At 41.4% G+C, this 20,757-nt stretch overlaps 1 protein-coding gene across 5 annotated transcripts in view; it reads left to right on the top strand.

Moving 5' to 3' along the window:
• Window positions 1-8,884: 8,884 nt before the first annotated feature.
• LOC125704611 (rho GTPase-activating protein 7-like) overlaps window positions 8,885-20,757 on the top strand; it is a 64,383-nt gene continuing 52,510 nt past the window's right edge. Inside the window, exons 1-2 of one of the 5 annotated variants that reach the window (XM_048970430.1) lie at window positions 8,949-9,084; window positions 18,974-20,379. In XM_048970430.1, the coding sequence (XP_048826387.1) occupies window positions 19,153-20,379 (1,227 nt within the window). In that variant the 5' untranslated portion in view covers window positions 8,949-9,084; window positions 18,974-19,152. Of the gene's footprint in view, window positions 9,085-16,903; window positions 17,414-18,973; window positions 20,380-20,757 lie in introns of those variants that run through there. The other 4 variants (XM_048970432.1, XM_048970429.1, XM_048970431.1 and 1 more) reach the window with 4 other exon arrangements.

The following is a 20,757-nucleotide window of genomic DNA, read 5'->3' as shown; positions in this document are numbered from 1 at the left end:
ATGTGTGTGTGTGTATGTTTGCCTGAGATGTATATGTGTGTGTGTGAGAGAGAGAGACAGAGAGAGAGAGAGAGTTTGCCCATCTGGATCTCTTTGTGAGACTCAGTCTCTGTGGCTTGCTTGCAACATCCCAGTAGTGTTGGCATTGCCAGCTCAGTTATGCCGCACTGGAATCACTCTGCTCACTGAGGCTGGTTTGGTATCATTTGGCCCTTTAAGCTATGTCCAACTCCACAGTGAATCACTGTTGACTTCCCCAGCTCACCGAAGCTGCATTGGTATCATCAGCTCTCCAAATCAATGTTAAAGTTGTGCTGATTTACATGCTCACTGGAGAGACGTTGACACCCCCCCCCCCCCACCCCCCGCACCCCAACTCCAACTGGATGTTAAAAAAAACAGGTGTTAGAGTCGTGCTGATTCCCCAGTTCGTTGAAGTTATGTTGGAGTCACCAGCTCACCAAACCAGTAATGAGGTTGTGTTGATTCCCTAACTCTCCGAAGCTGTGTTGGAATTACCAGCTACCAAGCTCCAGGTGAACATTCAGTGGGGACATGTGTTCCGCTCACAATACCGGGCGCATGGCAACCTGACGTTTCTATTATAACACCCAGCAGATTATTTATTTTCTCCTGCATTGTCTTCCATTTCTGTCTGTTCTTATCTGCTTTTATATTCCCACTCATTTGCCTTGACCTTGCGCACTTTCTTGAGTTGTTTTTCAACCATGCAGAATAAAATCTTGGGGAAAAAAAAACACTGCAGTGTTTTTGCTCTTCATCTGCTGAATTGAGCAGATTTCATGGCAAGAGGTTAAAGACCATTTTATGTAAATAAGCTGACAAACAGATTTTGCATAACATATAAAACACTGCATGTGCATATTTGTATTTGCATGAAGCAGAGAAAATGTCATGTAGTTGTTGGAGAATCAGCATTACTAGAATATAAGGTGCATCCTGTTTGTTATGACAAATTCGCATTTATAATAACCGTGCTCAGGTGTGATGGCTTTCGTCACATGACCTTCATATTTCAGTATGGGTTTGTGGCACCTTGAAAAGATTAACCGATGTCACCAGCAATGACATTACGTAATTTTCTTTACCACTGTATATGTGTGTGTGTGTGTGTGTGTGTGTGTGTGTGTGTGTGTGTGTGTGTGTGCATATGGTTGCTAGAAAATCTATTTTTCTGTCAACTGTTCAGTTAGTCTGATACCATCTCGGATAGAAGCTGAAAACGTCCATGTCATTTTGCTGACATGACAAATGTCAGTCTTTATGTTCTGCTTTGGATTTCTGAGATAATGTTTTTCATCAGTGGAGGTCTGCTTCACTGAAAGTCAAGACTTGATTACTATTTGCAGTTAGGTGTCTAGAATATAGGCTAGTCAATAAGAATGCAGGACCAGGCCCGAGGAGCTTTATAATAAAAGCTTAATTGTGCCTTCAGGCTTTAAACTGAAGGAGATGCTCAGCTAATGAGCGTTTATGACATGTCGCAGTTATCGACTTGCGGGTATTTCGGAAGTGTATAGCCGGAAATACCATTAGATATTTAGTAAAGTTTCTGAACTCGCATAGAAGTTAAGTTTAAGACGACAAATGTGCAAACTCAGGAATGTAATTACAACAGCCCCAAACAAGAGAATTAAAATTCAGCTTCTATGTGTCAAGGGACCCATGATCTAGTTACACACTGCTATAGAGCTGTGTTTACACTAAATTACAACATTTATAATTTTACCAGATGTATTAAAGGGCCTCGGATTTAACAGTTGGATTTCATTCATCCTTCTCAGGCCTAATATTTGCAAAAACTCATTTAAAAAGGTCCTCAGTGTTTTATATAAAACGTCAGTTTTAATACACTTTGAATAGAAGATTAAATCACCATTTAAGCTCGCTGCTCCATCTCTAACCACATTCAATAAAATTTAATCTTCTCAATTATTTTATCCAAACTGTATTATGTTCAGGAATTAGTGTGTACCCACATCATCTATAAAATAATACCAAAAATGATGGCTAGCTTCTCTGCACTATACAGAGGAGATGAGGAGTGCCTTAAGAGTGTCGCTGCAGCACGCGGGCGAGCACACAAGTGTCAGGTGCAGTCCGGGGCGCGCGGAGTAAGTGCGTGTGACAGACGAGTGAAATGCAATGAAGCTTGCAGACAGTGTGTAATCGACCATCCCAAATCCAATGTGAATGTTTGTTAACTGTACAAACAAAATAAAACACCTTCTCCTGAATGAACAGGCGTATTATTTGCTTAGCAACTATATTTAGTTTGCTATGTAGTTTGTGCCAATTAAAAAAAAAAAAAATAGGCCAAGCAACAAAATGTAAATTATTCTTACCTACCCTGTCCTAATCTAAATGTCACCCTATTTCCATTACCATGCTTTTATACTGCATGTGTGTGTGGGTGTGGGGCCTCGGTTTATATTACTTTGTGGGGACCAAACGCCCCCCACAATTTAATAAAAACTAGTTTTTTTATGTTGTGGGGACCATTTTTCATGTCCCCACAAAGACATGTGAATGCAATCAAAAAAGTAAAAATGTCATTATTACGTCATGCTTCTTATTTATAGTGTTAAGGCTGGGTAGGGCTTAAGGTCGCCATGTTGGGATTAGAGTTTGCCCCATAGAAATGAATGGAGAGTCCCCACGAAGATTACAACTTAATTCCCCACTTTATTTCAAAGCATAGTGAAGGTTTAATTTATTTGCACTCCCTTACCATTGCTTCCCAGGGTTCGCTACAATAAGCAGAGAACCACACTGTGGAACCAGGATCCTGACGGTGTAACATCATCCTAAAATGAATCGTGTAAATGTCCGTTTACACTTGCTTGTGTTTACGTGCGAGGCCGACAGGTCAAGGGAAATGACAAGGATATGCTGTCCCTCGCATTTAAACTTGAATCCAGCTCTCAAACAGAAACGCTGACCAGCTCAGTCTCAGATAGTGGATCCCTTTCATTAAAAGAATGGAATTAACATAACCCAAACCTACCGTGTAGGATGCCTATCAGAAATAAGGTGTAACACCTTCTGTCTTCACTATACTAATTTAATTTAGTCATTTGTTGTGCTTCAGGTTTACTGCCCAGTATAAATCCTCAATGACAGTGTGGTCGCTAGTTCCTAAACGACTACAAGACCCAAATTAATTTAAGGCATAACATTTAATCTGAATAATGAAGAAGCAGGGAAATCAAAGTTTTTACAGGATGCCCTTAGGATACAGCTAAAGGTAAAAATGCTCTGCTCTAATACAAGAGAGCAGGAAGATTAAGCAAAGGAAGAAAAAAAAGATTAAAGAAATTCTCTTCTGACTGATAATAATCTCGAAAGACAAGAAATTGAAGATGAAAAGACAGACGGGGTGTGACGACTGTGAAGACGAGAAGAATGGTGGGCTGGAGCTGCAGGGGCGAGTCTTTCGGACGCCATGCATTATTAGGGGGTCAAGAGGAGTATCTGGAGAGAGGATGGGATGTGAGGGGCAGGGATGTAACTGAGCCGTGGAAACCCAGCATGTATTGAAAAGATACGGACTGATCTGAGTGTGGTTCACATCCCATGTGTGTCTTCCATCCCTCCGTCTGTCCATCTTCCATAACCGCTTGTTGAATACAAGGTCGCATTGGGCCTGCAGCTTAGCCCAGGCAGTGCAAGGTCCCTGGCTGCAGACTTCCCGGATGGGATGTGCGACGTCCATCTAATCCCTTGAAACTCTTTGTTTCGTTTACAGAATCATATTTCACTGTTCAAAGCTGAAACTGTTAGTCATCAATCATCCTGGAACATTTTTTTTTCCCCCCCGTGTTGGAGATATTGAGATATGCCCGTCAAACTCGCAGCCCGTTTCATTCTCACAAATCAACCATCAGTGATGTCATCTGATTTGTAGGCCGTCAGCGGGGAAAGTCAACACGCCAGACAGCGCGCCTCTTGGAGTTTGTCCTCCCCAAATGCGCTTTCTCACGCTGCTTCATGCAGACACGATTCTCCAAATGCGTTCGTGCAGTCTAACCCTAATGTAGACCTGCAGTCAAATGATTTATTGTTACACCTTTAGCTGTTTACTACTCCCAGTTAAACGAACGTAAAGGTTATTGATATGTTTAGTCTCAATTATCACACTGCCTACTTGTGCAGATCAAAATATATGTGCAAATAAAATATGCATCCAGAACTTTATCTATTTAAATGACCACCACTTTATGACAAACCTGTCTTCCTTTTTGGGACCCAAAATGCCTGAAATGTCCTGGATTTTATTTTGTTTCATATTGACATTTGCTTTTCACAGTCAATATCCTCTCTGCATGCATATCTGCATCGCTTTGACGCCTCTCTTTGCGTCCTTCTCATGGTGTCTTTTTTGCAAAGCAAAATATAGTCAGCCTAATGTCACAAATCCCCATAGTTGTTGGCATGCAGCACCCTAAGCTATTCCACACTCAGGAGATTACGTCCATTACTGCAGTCTTGTCATATTCGTGCTGCCCCCTGCTGGTTGTTTTTACAAATAAAACACCAGAAATGTGTCACCTCTTGTACTACCACTAAAAACTTTTCCTTTAGCCACAGTTAAAAAAAAAAAAACCAGTGCAAAATATAATAATTTAACTTAGCCGTCTTCTAGACAAGTAGTAATGAAGGCTTTAAACTGTGGAAATTGCATGCTTCCTGTATTGATGCTATGTGCCATTAACTGAACTGCAGAAACAGAAAATATATTACAGAAGTGTTGACTTATCATGTATGTGTCATTATTGATTGCAGGTTGAATTGACAATGCTATAAACCTTTTCACTTTTAAAAGGCAGTTTTACAGCCGGACCACAAGATTATTAGTTTTTATATATGTTTTTTTCCATCTTATTTTACTACCGATAGTAATTTAATCTTCTCTTTGGGGGATTGTTTTTTCGTTTCTGTGCATTTTTGCTTATATCAAAAGACGGAACAATTTTAAGAAACAGAAGCATCGTGCCCAGCTATATAAACGCAATCCCCAGCCTCAGTGAACACCAAGCACAATTCTGCCGAAAGCCCTAATGAAAACAAGAACAGATTTATTGCTTTTTACTCAGGAAGCAGAGTAATGTGTGCTTCAGGGTGTCATCCACAAATAAACAGCGCTGCAATTTTCCTAAGTGGCTGTACTAGTGGATTGGGATAAATCCGGGTCTTTTGGGAAAACCATTCCAAACGGCTATTTTAAGACCTGTCTCAGCAAATTGAAAATAATATATGAACTGATCTTTTTGTTAGTCCGTGTGTGCTTTCGAATGAAGGCAAACAAAATGGTAATCTCTCTCTGTGTATAGCAGATTTATCCTGACTGAAAAGGCCTATCATTCACAATATCTGCTTTTCAAGGATTGTACAGCTTTCAGGGGGATGATGTCATGCCACACGGCAGATGAAGTCGCAGCTCGAGCTTCGCATGCTTCTCATAAAGGCTATGCGCTCTTGTATAATACGTGTCAGCTTCTGCTCTGGATTTTCCCAAACTCTCCATAGAAAATGCACTAAAAACAGAACCTTGAAATAGAATGTTTCATTATCTGGGTTATTATGGGATGGTCACATCGCTGTCTGAAAAAAATAATCCTAGCTATCATTTTATTTGATGTTGACATTTAAAGTAGAAATCAAATCAAATCAAACATCATGAATGTATTCCTGCAATCGAACTCTATCATAAGAAATTCACAGTAACGCTTTATTCCATGCCAATAAATATGTCAGAGCAATCCCATTAAATAGGTTTTCCTGTCATTAGAATTAAAGATTAGCGTGTGAAAAGGCTATTTAGAAGGTCGTTTCTGGCCTCTTAGTGTCAAGTTCACTCTGCTGGGCTCTCGCGATGTTTGCCGTTAAATTGATGCTTCCGCCTCAGGACTTTTGATATCACTCCAGAATGCCAATAGATCACACCGGACACAACAAGATCCCCAACGTGGCTGCAGTCTGCTGCCTCTGGAGGCTTTGAGCAGCACTGGAGCTAATCATTTTATTGAACACAGAGACTGAAAAAGTATCCGCAAAGGACCCTGGAGCGCAGATAGGACACATAAATTAATTAGAATCAACTACAGGGCCATATTACATTAATTTAATCTCTGTTTTTGTGTTCTTGTTGCTCATTCTAAGCCTTGTCTCAGGCATTTTTCAGTTTGCAAATAGTCCCTGAAGCTAAAGAGTGGCAGTTCATTTGGACCGAATTTGATGTTGCATTGTTTGAGATGTTTTATTTTTTTTCCTGAAGGAGCATTCAAAGTAATCCATATAGAGTGTATGGAAGTGATATTACTGAGATGGGGCATGTGTGTGTGTGGAGGGCGGGGGGGAGGTGGTTATGATTATCTTACATTGTGGGGACCAAGTGTCCCCATAATATGATAAAACCCTGTTATTTTGATGCTGTGGAAACCATTTTTTTCAATCCCCACAAGGGGAAACTCAATTTTATTGAATGAAACTGTGAATGCAATCCAAAAACTAAAAATGCCAAAGGTCTCATATTTTGTTTAGTTACTTATGGTTAAGGTTAGGGCTGGGTAGGGGTTAAGGTCATGATTGTTAGGATTAGGGATTTACCCACAGAAATGAATGTAAAGTCCCCGCCAAGATATAATTACAAACCTGTGTGTATGCGTGTGCGTGCGTGTGTGCGTGTGCTTGCATGACGCTTGTATGTTTCCCCTATGTGATGTGGGTTTTCTTCTTTGCCTAATGTAGTCCGGCGATGTGAGCTCGATCGAGCGTCTCCCGCCTATAGTGTGTGCATGTGGCGTCCTGTCCAGGGTGTTCTCATGCCTCGTGCCCAGTGCGGCCTGGGAAGGATCAAAGCCCGTCTCTCTGACCCTGTAGTGGGTACGTGCTTGGAGATGGAGATGGATGGATTGCTGGATGGAGAAAGACAACTGTTAGAGAAATATGTACTTTTTTATTGTCATTTTGCTAGACGCTTGGAAACAACACCCTGCAGCAGCTTGATCTTAATTTAGCAATAACAGTCTCAAGAACTGTCGCTTGAATATTTCCACCCCATATATGGTGACAAACAATGTTCAATGTCAGCTGCATATCCGGTTTGTGTACCTCAATAAAAGACACTGCGAGGGGAGTTCGTCTTCCGAAGTTGGCTGAGTTCGACTGAGAGGCTGACACCTCGAAGTCGGGACCGGACTTCCCTTGCAGCAAGTAAAAAGTCATCACAGCTGTCTGTGTTGTTCTGTGTTCAGAGACTGGTTTGATTCCAGCGCATCTTCAGAAGAAGATAACCCTAACAACAACTGGTCATTTTTTTGTTTGGACAACCTTTGTACCGTTGGGATAGTTTTAACTAAGCACTTAATAATCCAACCGTAAGCCAGCTTTTTTCTGCCTTTTTAATTTGCTTTTTTTCAGGATTATTATTATTATATAATAATAATAATAATAATAATAAGAAGAAGAAGAAGAAGAAGAAGAAGAATGTGTATTAAGATGTGTGTTTTTCACAGTAACGGACTCATTAAATTCTATTATTATTCAACTTTGGTTTTCAGTAACAAAGTTAGTTAATTAACTTGAAGTGCTTAAACCTAATCAAATTAGTCTTTAGATCTTACTCTTATTTGGAAATACTGCCCCTTTCCTGCAGTTAATGGCAAATGTGGTTATGGACTTCGATGTGTGTGAAGGAAAGGACAGCAGGGATCTGAAGCAATTTATTCAGCTCCATCATGAGATGGCTGAGATCTTCTCTAATAGCATAAAAGCTCAGCAAAATGTACGAGAAGGAGAAGGCTGGTGAATGATAAGCAGCCAAGAGGAATGGCTCATAGTTTTGCTCTGAAGTCTGTAGACCACTCAAGTGTGTATTTCCAGAACATTAATGTGGCAGCACAGAGGTCAGTCTCTAGCATAATGCCATCGAAAGTTTTACTATTGATGGGTCTTTTTATTGTATTTTTGAGATCATGACAGCAGAAGAACATAAGATGACCTCATAACAAAATTTATAAACAGTATTTAAAATCAATTGTGTTACTGTTTAGTGGTTCAGTCTTGATAAAATAACACTATAATTTCAGAGTGTTCTTCCACAAAATGGTAGTGTAAAAGATTTGCCATTAATATCTGAGAATTCATTTTTCACTGAATAATCAATCATAACTTAGTAAATGTACAGCACTTAGTTGGCTGTTGCATACCTATAATTATGAATGTCATATGAAACACACCTGAATGCGTTGTGTTAATGTTTGAACGCCATGATTATATATCATAAAGAAAGTAATCTGAAACAATGATGAAGCTTGTCTGAGGTCCTGATTTAAGTGCATTTGCTGGGTTTCGCCTCTTTTCTATTGACTGCAGTAATTACTAAATGAGGAGGAGCATTGACTGGCCAACATATGGGCGTCTATTTGTCTTTAATGAACTCAGCTTCAACGCTTCTTCAATCTCAGCAAGATTCCGTGTCATTTATCTCTCTGGTAGTGTGTGCGGACTGTGATTTCATGCCCAGAAAGTCAAAACCAGCCATATAAACATCTCGTGTCTCCCGGATTTTTGTGTATCGGGCAGGAAGGAGAACCTCTGAGAATTCCAGAGACACGAGAGGGTTTACGTCTGAATGTGTCCTCCACCGACTGGGTCGACCTCAGTCCTGCTTGTGAATCAGAGCCACTCGTCTCCGCAAACTGCTGCCTCTGGAATTCAGGGAAATAATGAAATAAAGGCTAACACATTACCCTGGGGGGGGCAGGTTGGATTTGAAAGAGGAAAGCTCTGTTTGTCATGATGAAATCACTGAGATAAATTGTCTGGTTCTACCGCTGATACAACACGTCTGTCTCTCAGATGGGGCCCTGCTCTTGTCCTCAGTGGTGACTTTGTGCCAATGAATTTATCAGATAACTGGACGTCCTTCAGAGCATTTTGAGACCATGACAACAGAAGAGCACGTGGATGAGCAGAGGGGCAGCGTCAAAGAAGAGGGGGTCAGCGCTGAGGTGGAAGGCTCGTCTCTCTATCCCTCATTTACTGCATTTCTGGCTAACTGTAAGTTTTTCATTCAGTATATCACTGCTTCTGTGTTTTGTGAAACATTCTGGAACCTTTCTATCAAACAGATATACTGTACACCGCAAAACTGGCCTATAGGCCAATGGAACAGATTTTTAATGGTTATTCTGGTGTTTTGTAATTGTAGCACAATTAGTTTTGTCTCGTTTAACTTCATATCATTAAGCATTTTCACCGCAATTTTTTATTAAGATTATTTTTAGTATTGTCCATGTTGGAAATGAAACAAAAAACTCAAAGACAACACACACACTCTCACTCTGTAGTCCCAAAGGCTCCTGGTGTTAGGTTCAAACATACAAAAATAATTATTATGTCTACTTCAGAACTAGTGTCTTATAGCTGGTAAGTTATTGGTTAATATGGTTTATTGATTCAAGATGGTCTTTTCATTGTTAATTTAAATAGTAATTTGTTTATTGAAATAGCAAATCCTATGTAACTCTTCACAGATTATTAAATGGCATGTTGAACTGCAAAGTGGGCATAATTTAATGGCCATGATTATGTTTGATAAACACATCACATGTTCTGACTACTGCCTTGCCAGTAATAGCTTAGGTGAACTTTGAACCCAACTTGTGTGCTTCTGAACATGAAAGGTAAACCTGACCCATACTGCCAGCAGTTAGTGTGGAAACATTGTTTGTTAGTATGAGAACCAGAACAGGCATTTGGACGGGCTGTTTCCGGGATGCTTCTGCCACAGGGATACAGCACTGTTAAATCCCCGATGGAGTTCTGTGGGGAATGTTGCTACACTCCAGCTGCATCAGCTTGGACTGGGATTCGGAAGCAGAACAGGGACTAATGTGTGCTCTTCTGGCTGAGCCTGAAAGTTCTCAGAACTTTGTTGCTGATGTCAGTCCACAAACCTGTCCAAGTATTCCTTACGAAGCAAGAATCACAGACAAGTTCTGTTACAGAACATGCCTTTTTAATTCAAGTCTGCGTTTGCTGATGAATCGGCCTGTAAAGCATAACCCATAAATCAAGGTTTTAATTATATTCTCTCAGAGAATACCGGGAATGGTTTCCCACTTAGAATATGATGCACAGTTATTGTATGCCTCAACTGACACCGTCAATACACAAGTGTATAATTAAGGCCAATTCAGGAAACAGCTTTTATGAAGCGTTTATGAGAGAAGTAGTTCAGTCTATTATCTTTTATTAAGTATAAATGTCCCCCTATCTACCATGCGTGTGTGGTGAGCAAATTGTGTGTATACTTATTTATATATAGATATACAACTACATGAATAATTAAAAGGTCCACTATAATAAACTCCTGAAGCTCCAAGCAGGCAGGAAAACCATACATATTGCAAGATGTTACATCAGCACAGCCCTTACTGTGACATTATTTGTGAGCTTCCATAGAGGGAGACCGGAGAAAATGTCTCAAAATCTGTTTGAGAGAAAGGCATCGGTGTCCGTATAAGCAAATCTAAATCTCACGGTCTTCCACCGTAAAGTGACTGGCATACATTAAGACCACTGGGCAGGCAGACTGTGTCTGCTGTGAAAGGAGCTAAAAATCCTAACAGGGTGTCACATGCAGGAAGGATCTGGAGACAGAGGAATCCGTTTAGTTCCCAGAGGGGGGTGTTTATTCACAGTGTGGCAGAGGTGGGGGGGAGTGAAGTCTGTGCAGGCCAGGGCTGCATCTGGTTTTGGCGAGAAGGTCCGTGCACTTAGTCAAAGCAGAGCTACTCTCTCCTGCTGCCTTAGTTTGGGAAGGTTCCATGCCAGGGTTTCTCAACCCGTTTTTTGGGGACCCCCAGACGGGCCACGTCTTTGCAGAAATGTGGACTGTCTGGCAGGGAGTTGGAGGGGGAGCAAAAACGTGGACCGTCTGGGGGTCCCCGAGGAACGGGTTGAGGAACACTGCTCTGCAGAGAGCCAGCTCGATTGTCTTCAGCTGGCTGTAATAATTGAGTTCCAGCTGAGTGCTGCCTGGGTGCTGTCTGGCCTCGTTCCTGCCCCTGTCCCAGAACGGTGACGGACCTCCTGAGGTCGTCATGCTGGGTTTTGGTATGGCGTGAGTGTTAGCACTCTCCTGATGAACATGTGCCACTGCGCATGACCCAGCTGAGACCTTAGTCTACATAGGATCCGTGAAGAACCAGACAAAAAGACATTGTGCAAAGCTATGTGTTCAACAGACATAAAAGAATGCAAATACCTCCTCACCAGATCCACGGGGGAATGTTGTTGTGATGGACCAGCGCACACCCACAGTTGGCCCAGATGGGAATATTTTTACCTTAGATTAATAGAAGACTGATTGACTGCTAGGATTAATAATTAAAGTGACCTGAAATGTATGGGGTTGCTTATCTTACCCACTGGTATGCAAGAAGGCTGCAGGAATTTCAGTTCCTTTTTATTTTACCTAATAATTTCCTCTTATTTTGCTCCATGATTTTCTTTGCATTTAATTATATTTCTGATGAAATTAACGTTTTAATTTCTCAGTGCCTTCCCACTTAGACTTCTGACCAGTTAGACTTCTAAAATTCAACAGTGCCTCAGTACAAGCATATACTGATAGAGTATCTCTATCACACGGTGTTTCATTCAGAACTCTTTGCAATCGCATCTCATACATCATCCATCCATGTTCCGGCTGCTTATTCTGGACAGGGTCATGGAGGAAATGACACCCTATGCCGTATAAATCATTATTTTAATCAGTGGCATTCATCTGTTCAATCTCTGATGGTTTTTTTGTCTTTATAAATTCTTAACGATGGTTAATGATCCTGTAAACATGCAGCACACCAAAGCGTCTGAATGTGATGTTATGTGACTTGGTTTGATTCTAAATAATAGTACGGCAAAATATAAATGCTACTGGTTTTTCCGTTTTTGAATCTTGCTGCATGTTCATCTTCGTAAGTCAAGCATACATGGTTGCGGGGGGGGGCGACTCGTCCCTTGTGTATTTCCTTTTTTGCCCTCCCCTAATTCACACGAGCCCCTGGCTGAAATGATAAAGTGGAAAACAATGCCGAAGGAACTCGGTATTCAGGGCGACAAGGATGACAAGGGGTGAAATTAGGAGATAGAGAAAGGCATAATTCGTTTTGTTAATTGTTGAGATTATCGCCAGTTTTACTCTGGTTGTCGGAGATGGTGGACGGCCTGCTCCTTTTAAGCGGCACAATACAGCTGCTCTTAAGCTTTCATTGTCCTCTTTAAAGGGCACTTTACGACGATAAGGATCTGCAGTTTTTGTTCTTCGATGAAAATATGAAAATGGAAAAAGAAGGCTTTCATTTTTCCAGCTTTTCATCGTTTGTTTGGACACTGACAAGCAGAACCGCGTGTTTATCAGCCTTACAGTGAGACACGAGAAACATATTAAAAAGTTAAGCTGCATTCATTTCTTTTCATAATGCATTGGTTGCTTCTCTTCTGCTGCACTATTTGCAATATTCACATTGCACATACCTGTATGTGTCTTGGTGTAAAAGTATGATATTATGTCAGTGGAAACATATTAACTAACCATTTTAAAACCTCTGCTAAAGTCACTCCAGGATTTCCAGCCACCATACAATATACCCATGTGTTTCTTTCACTTGACCACTAGTACACCTCGTATGGTTAATCAATACCTCATTGACTTTTTTTTTTTTAACTAATTAAATGAATTAATTGAACTGACGGCGAAATGTAATGAATACATGGAAGGGCTGAGGTGTCCCAGCGGAGATGAAATACATGAGTAGATTGGATGGTTGCTGGAAAATACTGGGGTGACGTTAGGAGAGGTTTTGAAATGGCCAAGCTAACACATCTTGACAAACATAAAATCACAGTTTACACCAACATAAAGATAATTTAAACAATTTCCTTTGGTGGCTTAAGACTTCTGCACAGTACTGTGTATATATAGTAAACCAATGCTAAAAATAGCAATAAGCTTATCCTACTTGTGTGTGGTACTTAAGGCTAGCTAAGGCGTCGCATAATTGAATCCAAACCAAATAATAATCAATCTGTTCTCACATGTGAGCCCAGCTATCGAACCTGAAAAAAACTCGACTCTGTCACGGTGCTTTCTGTAAGGATGAAGTGGTGAACCAGCATTTCACGGGGCTATAAATTGTGAGTATGCAGCACACAGTCCTCCTGGAAAAATTTCACTTGCATTCGAGGTATTTCCATATGGGGCAAAATATGGAGGGGACATGTGGTTTGAATCTGTGTTCTTTAGCCACTGGCAAAACAGAGCTTTGTCCCGAAAGTCCCAAATAAGCATTATCATAACATCAAGATCCTTTGATTAACTGCCGTGGTAATGGGGGTTAATCGCAGCCTTATAGATGACCTACACAGCGCAAATCTTTTCTAATTTAACAGTTATTTATGATCCTTATAATAAGCAATCTAGTAGTTATTTACGATCTTTACAATATCTGATCTAGTACTTCTTTAGTATAATAAACTTTAGGAATTGCTGCAGAGATACAGAGAGAAATCTATATTATGGGCATTAGAGACTACATTAGTTAATGCAATTTACTTAATGTAATTTCGTTTGTTCTGTTATAAATATGAATAAATTTTTTGGGTCAATTTGTTATTGCAAACCTTTTTATTGGTTTAAGCTGCATAGACAAAAACCAGTAATAAAACTAAAGAAACAACTGCTTTGAACAAGAGAGGCCAAGTGATTTCTTTCTGTTCTGTGCATTTAAAATACGCTTTCCAAAGATGTTGCAAAATGTGTGTAAATTTAATGTTGACTCCCAATTTTTAAGCGGGTTTGTGCAAGACATTTTTTGAGATGCCAGCAGCATTAACATAGTCTTGCTTGTCAAACGGTCTTTAATTGTATCTTAAAATGCTGCATAATAATCGTTTAAGAACATGCAGATATTCTGCGTCTGAAGCGTCTGTGAAATAGCCACGTCACGCCCCATTCAGATCTATTTTCTTCGAAATCACGTTGATCCATCTCTGCCGCATGACTTCCTGTTCCCACGATTGGCTTTCGCCATTGCTATGGACTATTGACGGTAACCTTGTGACCATGACTGTTTACATGGTTATTTGTGTTCACTGTCAGCTGGACATGGGACCTGTCAGATACATGTGACTATTCAAAGACCTTGTGTGTCCGCTTTTCACAGTGCATGTTCTGAAAACGCCCAGCCTATTCCCATACTCCATGTTCAGTGCTCTGTAGTCATGACAGTACGAACACTAGGGCAGCAAAAGGGTCATGTTGGGTGATCTATGGCTGTAATGGAAAATAAAGCAACTGTCGTGCTTTACACTTCTCTCATTTTGCGCTGAACTACATCTGGTCTGAGTCTTGAGTCTGCAGTGTCCAAGCAGTGACAGCTACAGCTTGGTATGACGCCCCAGAACATCCTGATTCCGGAATCGTGTGAAAGAGCTAAGGATCCGCAGTTGAATTACATTTAACCTTTCGGTTTAGTCCATGACTCTACCATTGAGCCTGATAATGTTGTACAGTGTGCTCTGATAATTCAGCACTCATGGACTTGTTAGGGCAGCAAACTGATTCGTTTCATTCTGTTCATTTCCACCCATAGACCATTGTGACGCTCCTTTCCGCTCGTCGCAGTTACCCTGAGCTGCAATTCATGGAAATTCATCCCATGAAACCGTAACAGTCCAAAAAGGACCGCTTTGCCAAAAGTGGACTCAAAATAAAAGTTTTATTCAGGGACCAAGAGCATCCACCAAAGTTTCCTACGGGGGCAAGACACCATATCATTTCTCTTCACAATTTGGTCTGGAATTTTCCAATAATAAACTGTATCAGTGAGGAATCTGGGAGCACTTCCTCTGAGCAGTCCCACTGCGACTCACGGACGCTAGGCCTAGAAAATCTAACAGAAGCAGCTTCTGAACACCCTGTGAATGGCTTATTCTTCCCCAGCTCCGCCCCGCAGACTTCGGGGGGCGCCATTGCACATCAGGGGGCTATTTCAGTTTAGCAACCAATGAATCACTTGGATCTTCAAGAGATCCGAGGCCTTTCACTCTCGTTCACCAGGTTACAGCTTTGTTCATATGCAATGTGTTTTTTTTTTCTCACCTTCACATCAATAGCCATTTACTCATGTTCATGTCAGCAAGCGTGTGCTCTTGTCATAACGTCATAGTCAAGTCAGGACAGGACCACCTCCAGGTTGATATCTGATCAGGCCTGACCGTGAAAGGCAATCCCGCTACACCAAAAGTTCAAAAATCCAATAACAAACACAAAAAAAAAACACAGGAAATGTTTCCTGTGTCATTGCTAACACTGTCCAGCGCTCAGTCAAAGGATTTATTAGCGACTCACACATGTGACTCCCAAGCCGCAGGGGTGCAAAGGTCACTGTCCTCCCAGGGCAGAACTTGCAGTTCCTAATCCTCAGTGCTTTGGAGACAATACAAAGGGAATAACTAATAAGTGACTAATAAACCCATGAAACACTTTTTTTGTTGGTTTGTTTATGGAAAACATTTTACTGTCTTGCCAGAGGGTCTCGTCAACACGAAAAATGCATGACACATGCTTACTGGGTGTGTAATGAGAAGCAGGAGGTGACAAGCTCAACAGCCCTGCAATGCATGTGTGAGGTCAGACGCCTGGATTCTGTAATTGGAGTGTCTGAGGCATCCCTTTAACTCTGTCCTGTGATGGTGTGCTCTTGTGGGCTTTGGATGTTCTTCAGCGCCTAAGAGAAACAGGGGTCATGTCCTGATCCACCATCTACACACACACACTGGCAAAAGTACTCTTAGCAATACTGATGTTAGGAATCGAAACACAAAATAAAAGTTCGTTCCTTTATGCATTACTTTGCAAAAGTCTTAGGCAGTCAAAAGAATTTGTTGAAAGATATTTATCGAGGTAATAAGTGCATTTTTACTCAGAAAAAAAACACCAACAAGAATAATAACACTAAGAATGTCTTCTGTTCTCTAAAAAGTTACTGATATCTTGTTGCATGGCTGGAATAACAGCGCATTGTTCCCAAACCTCTCCTCAGGGGCAGCCCAGCCATTCCATGTATTCGTTTAATTTCACCACCAGCTGATTTAATTAATTAACTGAATTAAGTCAATGAGGTATTGATTAGCCATAGGAGGTGTGCTACTGGTCCAGTCAAAAAACACATGTAGGTCTGGGATGGTTGATGCAAATACCGCAGAGAGGTTTTGAAATGGCTATGCTGATAATATTGACAGGCACAGTATCATAATTTTGCATCAGGAGGAAGATCTTTTAAATATCATTTTGTTTGACTGCCCATGACTTTTGTGTATTACTGTATGTGATATTTCGACCGAACGGTGAAAAAAAACGTATAATACTTATAAGAAAAGCTTATGATACTTGGAGGTAGGCTAATTTAATGCAGTTAATAAAATGGCAAATAAGCTAAAAACATTCAAATATTTTATTAACATTTACACAAATTGTATGGTATTTCATATATGTGTGCGCTCTATGTATTTGGGTGTAACATGTTTAACATCACAGAGGCCTGTTATTCACTTGTGTTTGTGGTGATCAGACTGTGAAGACAAATATCTTTATAGGACAATAAAGGCTATCTATCTATCTATCTATCTATCTATCTATCTATTTTCACATAAGATGACATTTTAGAAACAAGTACATTTATAAAAATAATTGTTATATTGATTTTCTTAGCTGCCATTTCCATTTCATATTCGCAACATCATTATGGTAGACAAGTATTTAGCAGAATCTTAAACTGAAGGAGTGTGAGTATTTCTTTGCAGACATGGCACATTCTTCCAAAAATGTCCATAAATGTGCCTCGATGCATTTTTTCTCACTCTGTTTATGCAAGGATGCTTGTACAGTTACAAGCGACCATTAAACAGCTCGGAAAGTCACTGCCAAAACATCGCAATCTCTTTTGGATAGCGTCCCGAGGTTTACTAAGCTGCATGTCTGCTTTTAATCAAAACTAAACAGCCAGACCGTTTCCCAAGCCCGAGAGATACTCCGTGCAATTTGCAGGAAGTCGCTATGCAAGGGAAGAAAGCTGGGGAGATAAACAGATGAGACAGAGGAGCGGCAGTGCAGCGGTGCTGAGCATTGGGAGCGAGAGATGGGCTGGGAGGCGGGGGAGGTCCCACGGCCGGGATCCGGGCGTCTTGACAGGCGGGACCCAGTGCTGCTCCTCCGAGGGCTCAGTGTCAGCAAAATCCTAATGTGATCAAGATGGAGACTGACTGTCTTTGGGCTTCTGCCGCTCTGCATTTGTGTGGATCTGGAGGCTTGTCAGCAAAGGTAAGAACAAAGATCGCTATCAACTCCGGACATGGATATGAAATCACTTCATGGGCTGGCTCTTGTTTCACTCAGGATTTTGTACAGTGTGCAGTCCTGCTAACTCACATATTTCTTTATTTCTCACAAGAGTCCGTGTCAGTTCCTGCGCTGCCGTTTAGCCTATTTCATGCTGGCTATTCATCAGCTTTTCAGATCTCCGCTGATGAGCGCTCAGGTCATAGTTTATACTTTAGGTGTAAAAGTCTTCATGTACATGACATGTTTTACTTAAACCTTTCGGTTAAAGTAGCTGATTACTGCGGCTCTCATTCATTGGTTCGATATATAGAATTCACTGAAGTGTCAGTCCATAATATTTATTTAATCTGGTCCAGCTGTACCTTTCTCTGTGGTTTAGATTTATGATCCATTTATTTGATGCTTAAGAATCTCTGTGGCTTGTCTCTAAGATTCAGCTCTCGGATGCAGCTGTGCAGCTGATCCTCCTGGCTTAATTTCTAGTGTATTACATATTCCCAAGACATGCCTTACTCAGAAATGACAGCAGCATGTCTCAGCTCTCCACTGTCCTCCCAGCCTCGAATCTGTTGTCACCGCAGGCTGTACCTTCTGGTGGTCAAGTCAGTGCCAGTCCAGCTAGGCAGCCCATCATGGGTAAAACTCAGCCCTGACAGCCTCTCCCCCTGCCTGGTCCCCGGAGTTCTAAGCCAGGACACCCAACCCAAATTATTAAGGGCTATAGCTGCTCGTCTTCGTCGGAAGCTCTGCACCAGAGTGCTGGCCTGAGCTGTCAGGGTAGACAGGGTCATTGACTGCGCAGCTCAAAAAAACAAGAGGACCATCCCGACCTCATCTCTCGTTCTGTTTTCAGTTTTGATTTTAAATAGCCTGAAAGTGCTTGAAATCACTTGCACTGAGAAGAAACTAATTCCAAAGATCGGGAACACATCAAAAAAGGGAAAAATACTATTACTGTGTAAATGAACAATATAATATATTTTGTATGTTTATTATTTATCTCAGTTTTGGCAGTAAATTTGTTCTTTCGTGTCAGTTTAATCCTAGATGCATGGTATTAATTTTTAAATTACTTCTGTGACATTTGTAAAGTGCAGTGACCTGTTTATTTATACTGTATCTACCCATAATAAATATTCTTAATTAGATTTCTTTAAATCTTATTACATTCCCAGGTAGTAACTCAGTCCTGTCATCTCTTTTGTTGGGTACCAATGCATCAGTTCTGTGCTCTCACTCTTTCCAGTGCTCAGCCCAGTAGTGATTAACGGTGATTGGGCAACCACATCACAGGCCAGTTTGATTATTTAAGGACTTTGCTAAAATTATACTGTCAAACTCATTTTACAGACTTCAGTGCCCCCCCCCCCCCCCAACAAGTCACTAATTGTTTTTGGAAGTATATTACTAAAGTGAACAAACTATCTTCTCATGGAAAACATTTTTTTTCTTGATTAACAACTATTTTTTGAATGCATTTCTGAGGTTTTGATAATTTGCTTTTAATTTTAAGACAGTCCATCTGTTATTCTGTTACAGTCAGTTCCAGAGATAAAAGGCCAGTTTGACCGGTGTTGAGTCTGAGCTGGACCTCATGACGTTTATATGACCTACCAGACAATGCCAGTCATTTGACCAAAGAAGTCAGCTGATCAGTACTGGATCTGAACTGGACCTCGTGAAGTTTGCATGAAGTGCCGTTGGACGTCGGGTCAGACATGCCAGTTACCACAAGGAAGAGGAGCTGGGAAGAGCATGTGTCTGGGAGGACTGGGCTACAGTACAGCTTCGATGATCTGGATATCATTTGCTGCTATGGGATTACACATCAGGACATAAAGTCTGGCCGTGCCATGTCCCACTCCGGTCACAGGGAGAGATGCGTCTCAATGCCGGAATGCTGGAATGGAGCACGGGATCTGGCCCCAACTCTGGGTACAGATGAAAATGCCAACTACCCGGAAGAGGGCTGCTGTGCATCCATGGAAAGCAGAGGGGAGATACCAGCCTGTGTTTTACACAGCTTTTCCAGTGACCCCCTCAAGGGCACTCAGCAGGGGGGCCTAGATAAAGACAAAGACAAGCCTCCCATAATGAACCAGCGTGAAGCTACAGGCCAAGAACACATTAGCGGCTCCCAGAGCGATGAGCAGAAAGGGAAAGAAAAGCCGAAGCGATCTGATAAAGAGGGTCTTATCCTGCTCCGGGCCTCCATGGAGGCATCTGGCCTGCAGGAGAAGGAAGAGGTGTGGAGCCACGTTGACGTGTCTTCAGATGTCGGTTTTCTGGACCATGTCGGTCTTCCGGGTCCTGGTAATTCTCCAACTGATGCTGGTGTTCAGGGTGATACCGTTCAGGGTGATGCTGGTCATCAGAATGTAGCCGTGTGTCAAGACAATGTGTGTCCTTCTCAGAGTGATGGAGACAGAGAGTCGCCTAACAAGCCCAAGGAGATTTCCACAGATGAGCCGAGGGAATGTCAGAATGGGGATTCTTCGGAGCGTGTGCTTCTTACCCAGAACACAGAGCTAGAGTCTAGCAGGAGTATATTGAAAGGATCCCGTATAAGTGAGGAAATCACAGATGCAGATGATATGATCAGTGAAGTGATATGTTCTGAAAAGGAGCACAGCCAAAGGCAAGAGGACTGCGACGCGGCAGGTTCCGGCAGTGAAGCTGGGGAGTTCTCTGCTTCTCAGGAGGTAGATGGGAAAATTGCAAGGAGTCATAGTGAGGCATCGGGGATGGAGTTGATCAGACAGGCTCCGCGTTTTGGTGATGTGGACTTTCCATGTATCCTGGGAGATGCCGTCATTACCCATGCTGTCATGGATGTGGATGGGGATACTGCCTGTGTTGAGGAATGTGAGAAAATTCAAATTCCAGATGTGAACAAGGAATCAGGCACTCTTATGGCTGAAGATGTAAAACTGCGTCAAAGGCAGGTAAGTTGTTCCCCAGTCTTACTAAAGTAGGTTACACTGTCAATGAACTAGCCCACCTTCTGTGTTTTTTATTTGCATACTGGATGTCGTCTTGAATTAAAATTTCATCCTTGAGAAATTTATTCCACAAAACTGACCACAATGCACCAGTACTATCATGAGAGTCACTCAAAATACAGACAAATTTTGGAACATTTTAGAAGAGATGTAATAAATCATAATGCATTGATGTGTTTAGTTTCTGTGAAACCTTTGGTAGTAATGCGTGATCTTTGGTGGTAAGTGAGACCTTTGGTGATAATAATTCGGTGCCTAATCTGCCATCACTGATCCTGCCAGAATCGTACCGTTTGCTTAAAGGGTCTTATTAAGGAAGCA

Source organism: Brienomyrus brachyistius, chromosome 12, assembly GCF_023856365.1.
Source record: "Brienomyrus brachyistius isolate T26 chromosome 12, BBRACH_0.4, whole genome shotgun sequence".
Lineage (NCBI taxonomy): Eukaryota > Metazoa > Chordata > Actinopteri > Osteoglossiformes > Mormyridae > Brienomyrus > Brienomyrus brachyistius.
This window is presented reverse-complemented; position numbering and strand designations above follow the sequence as displayed.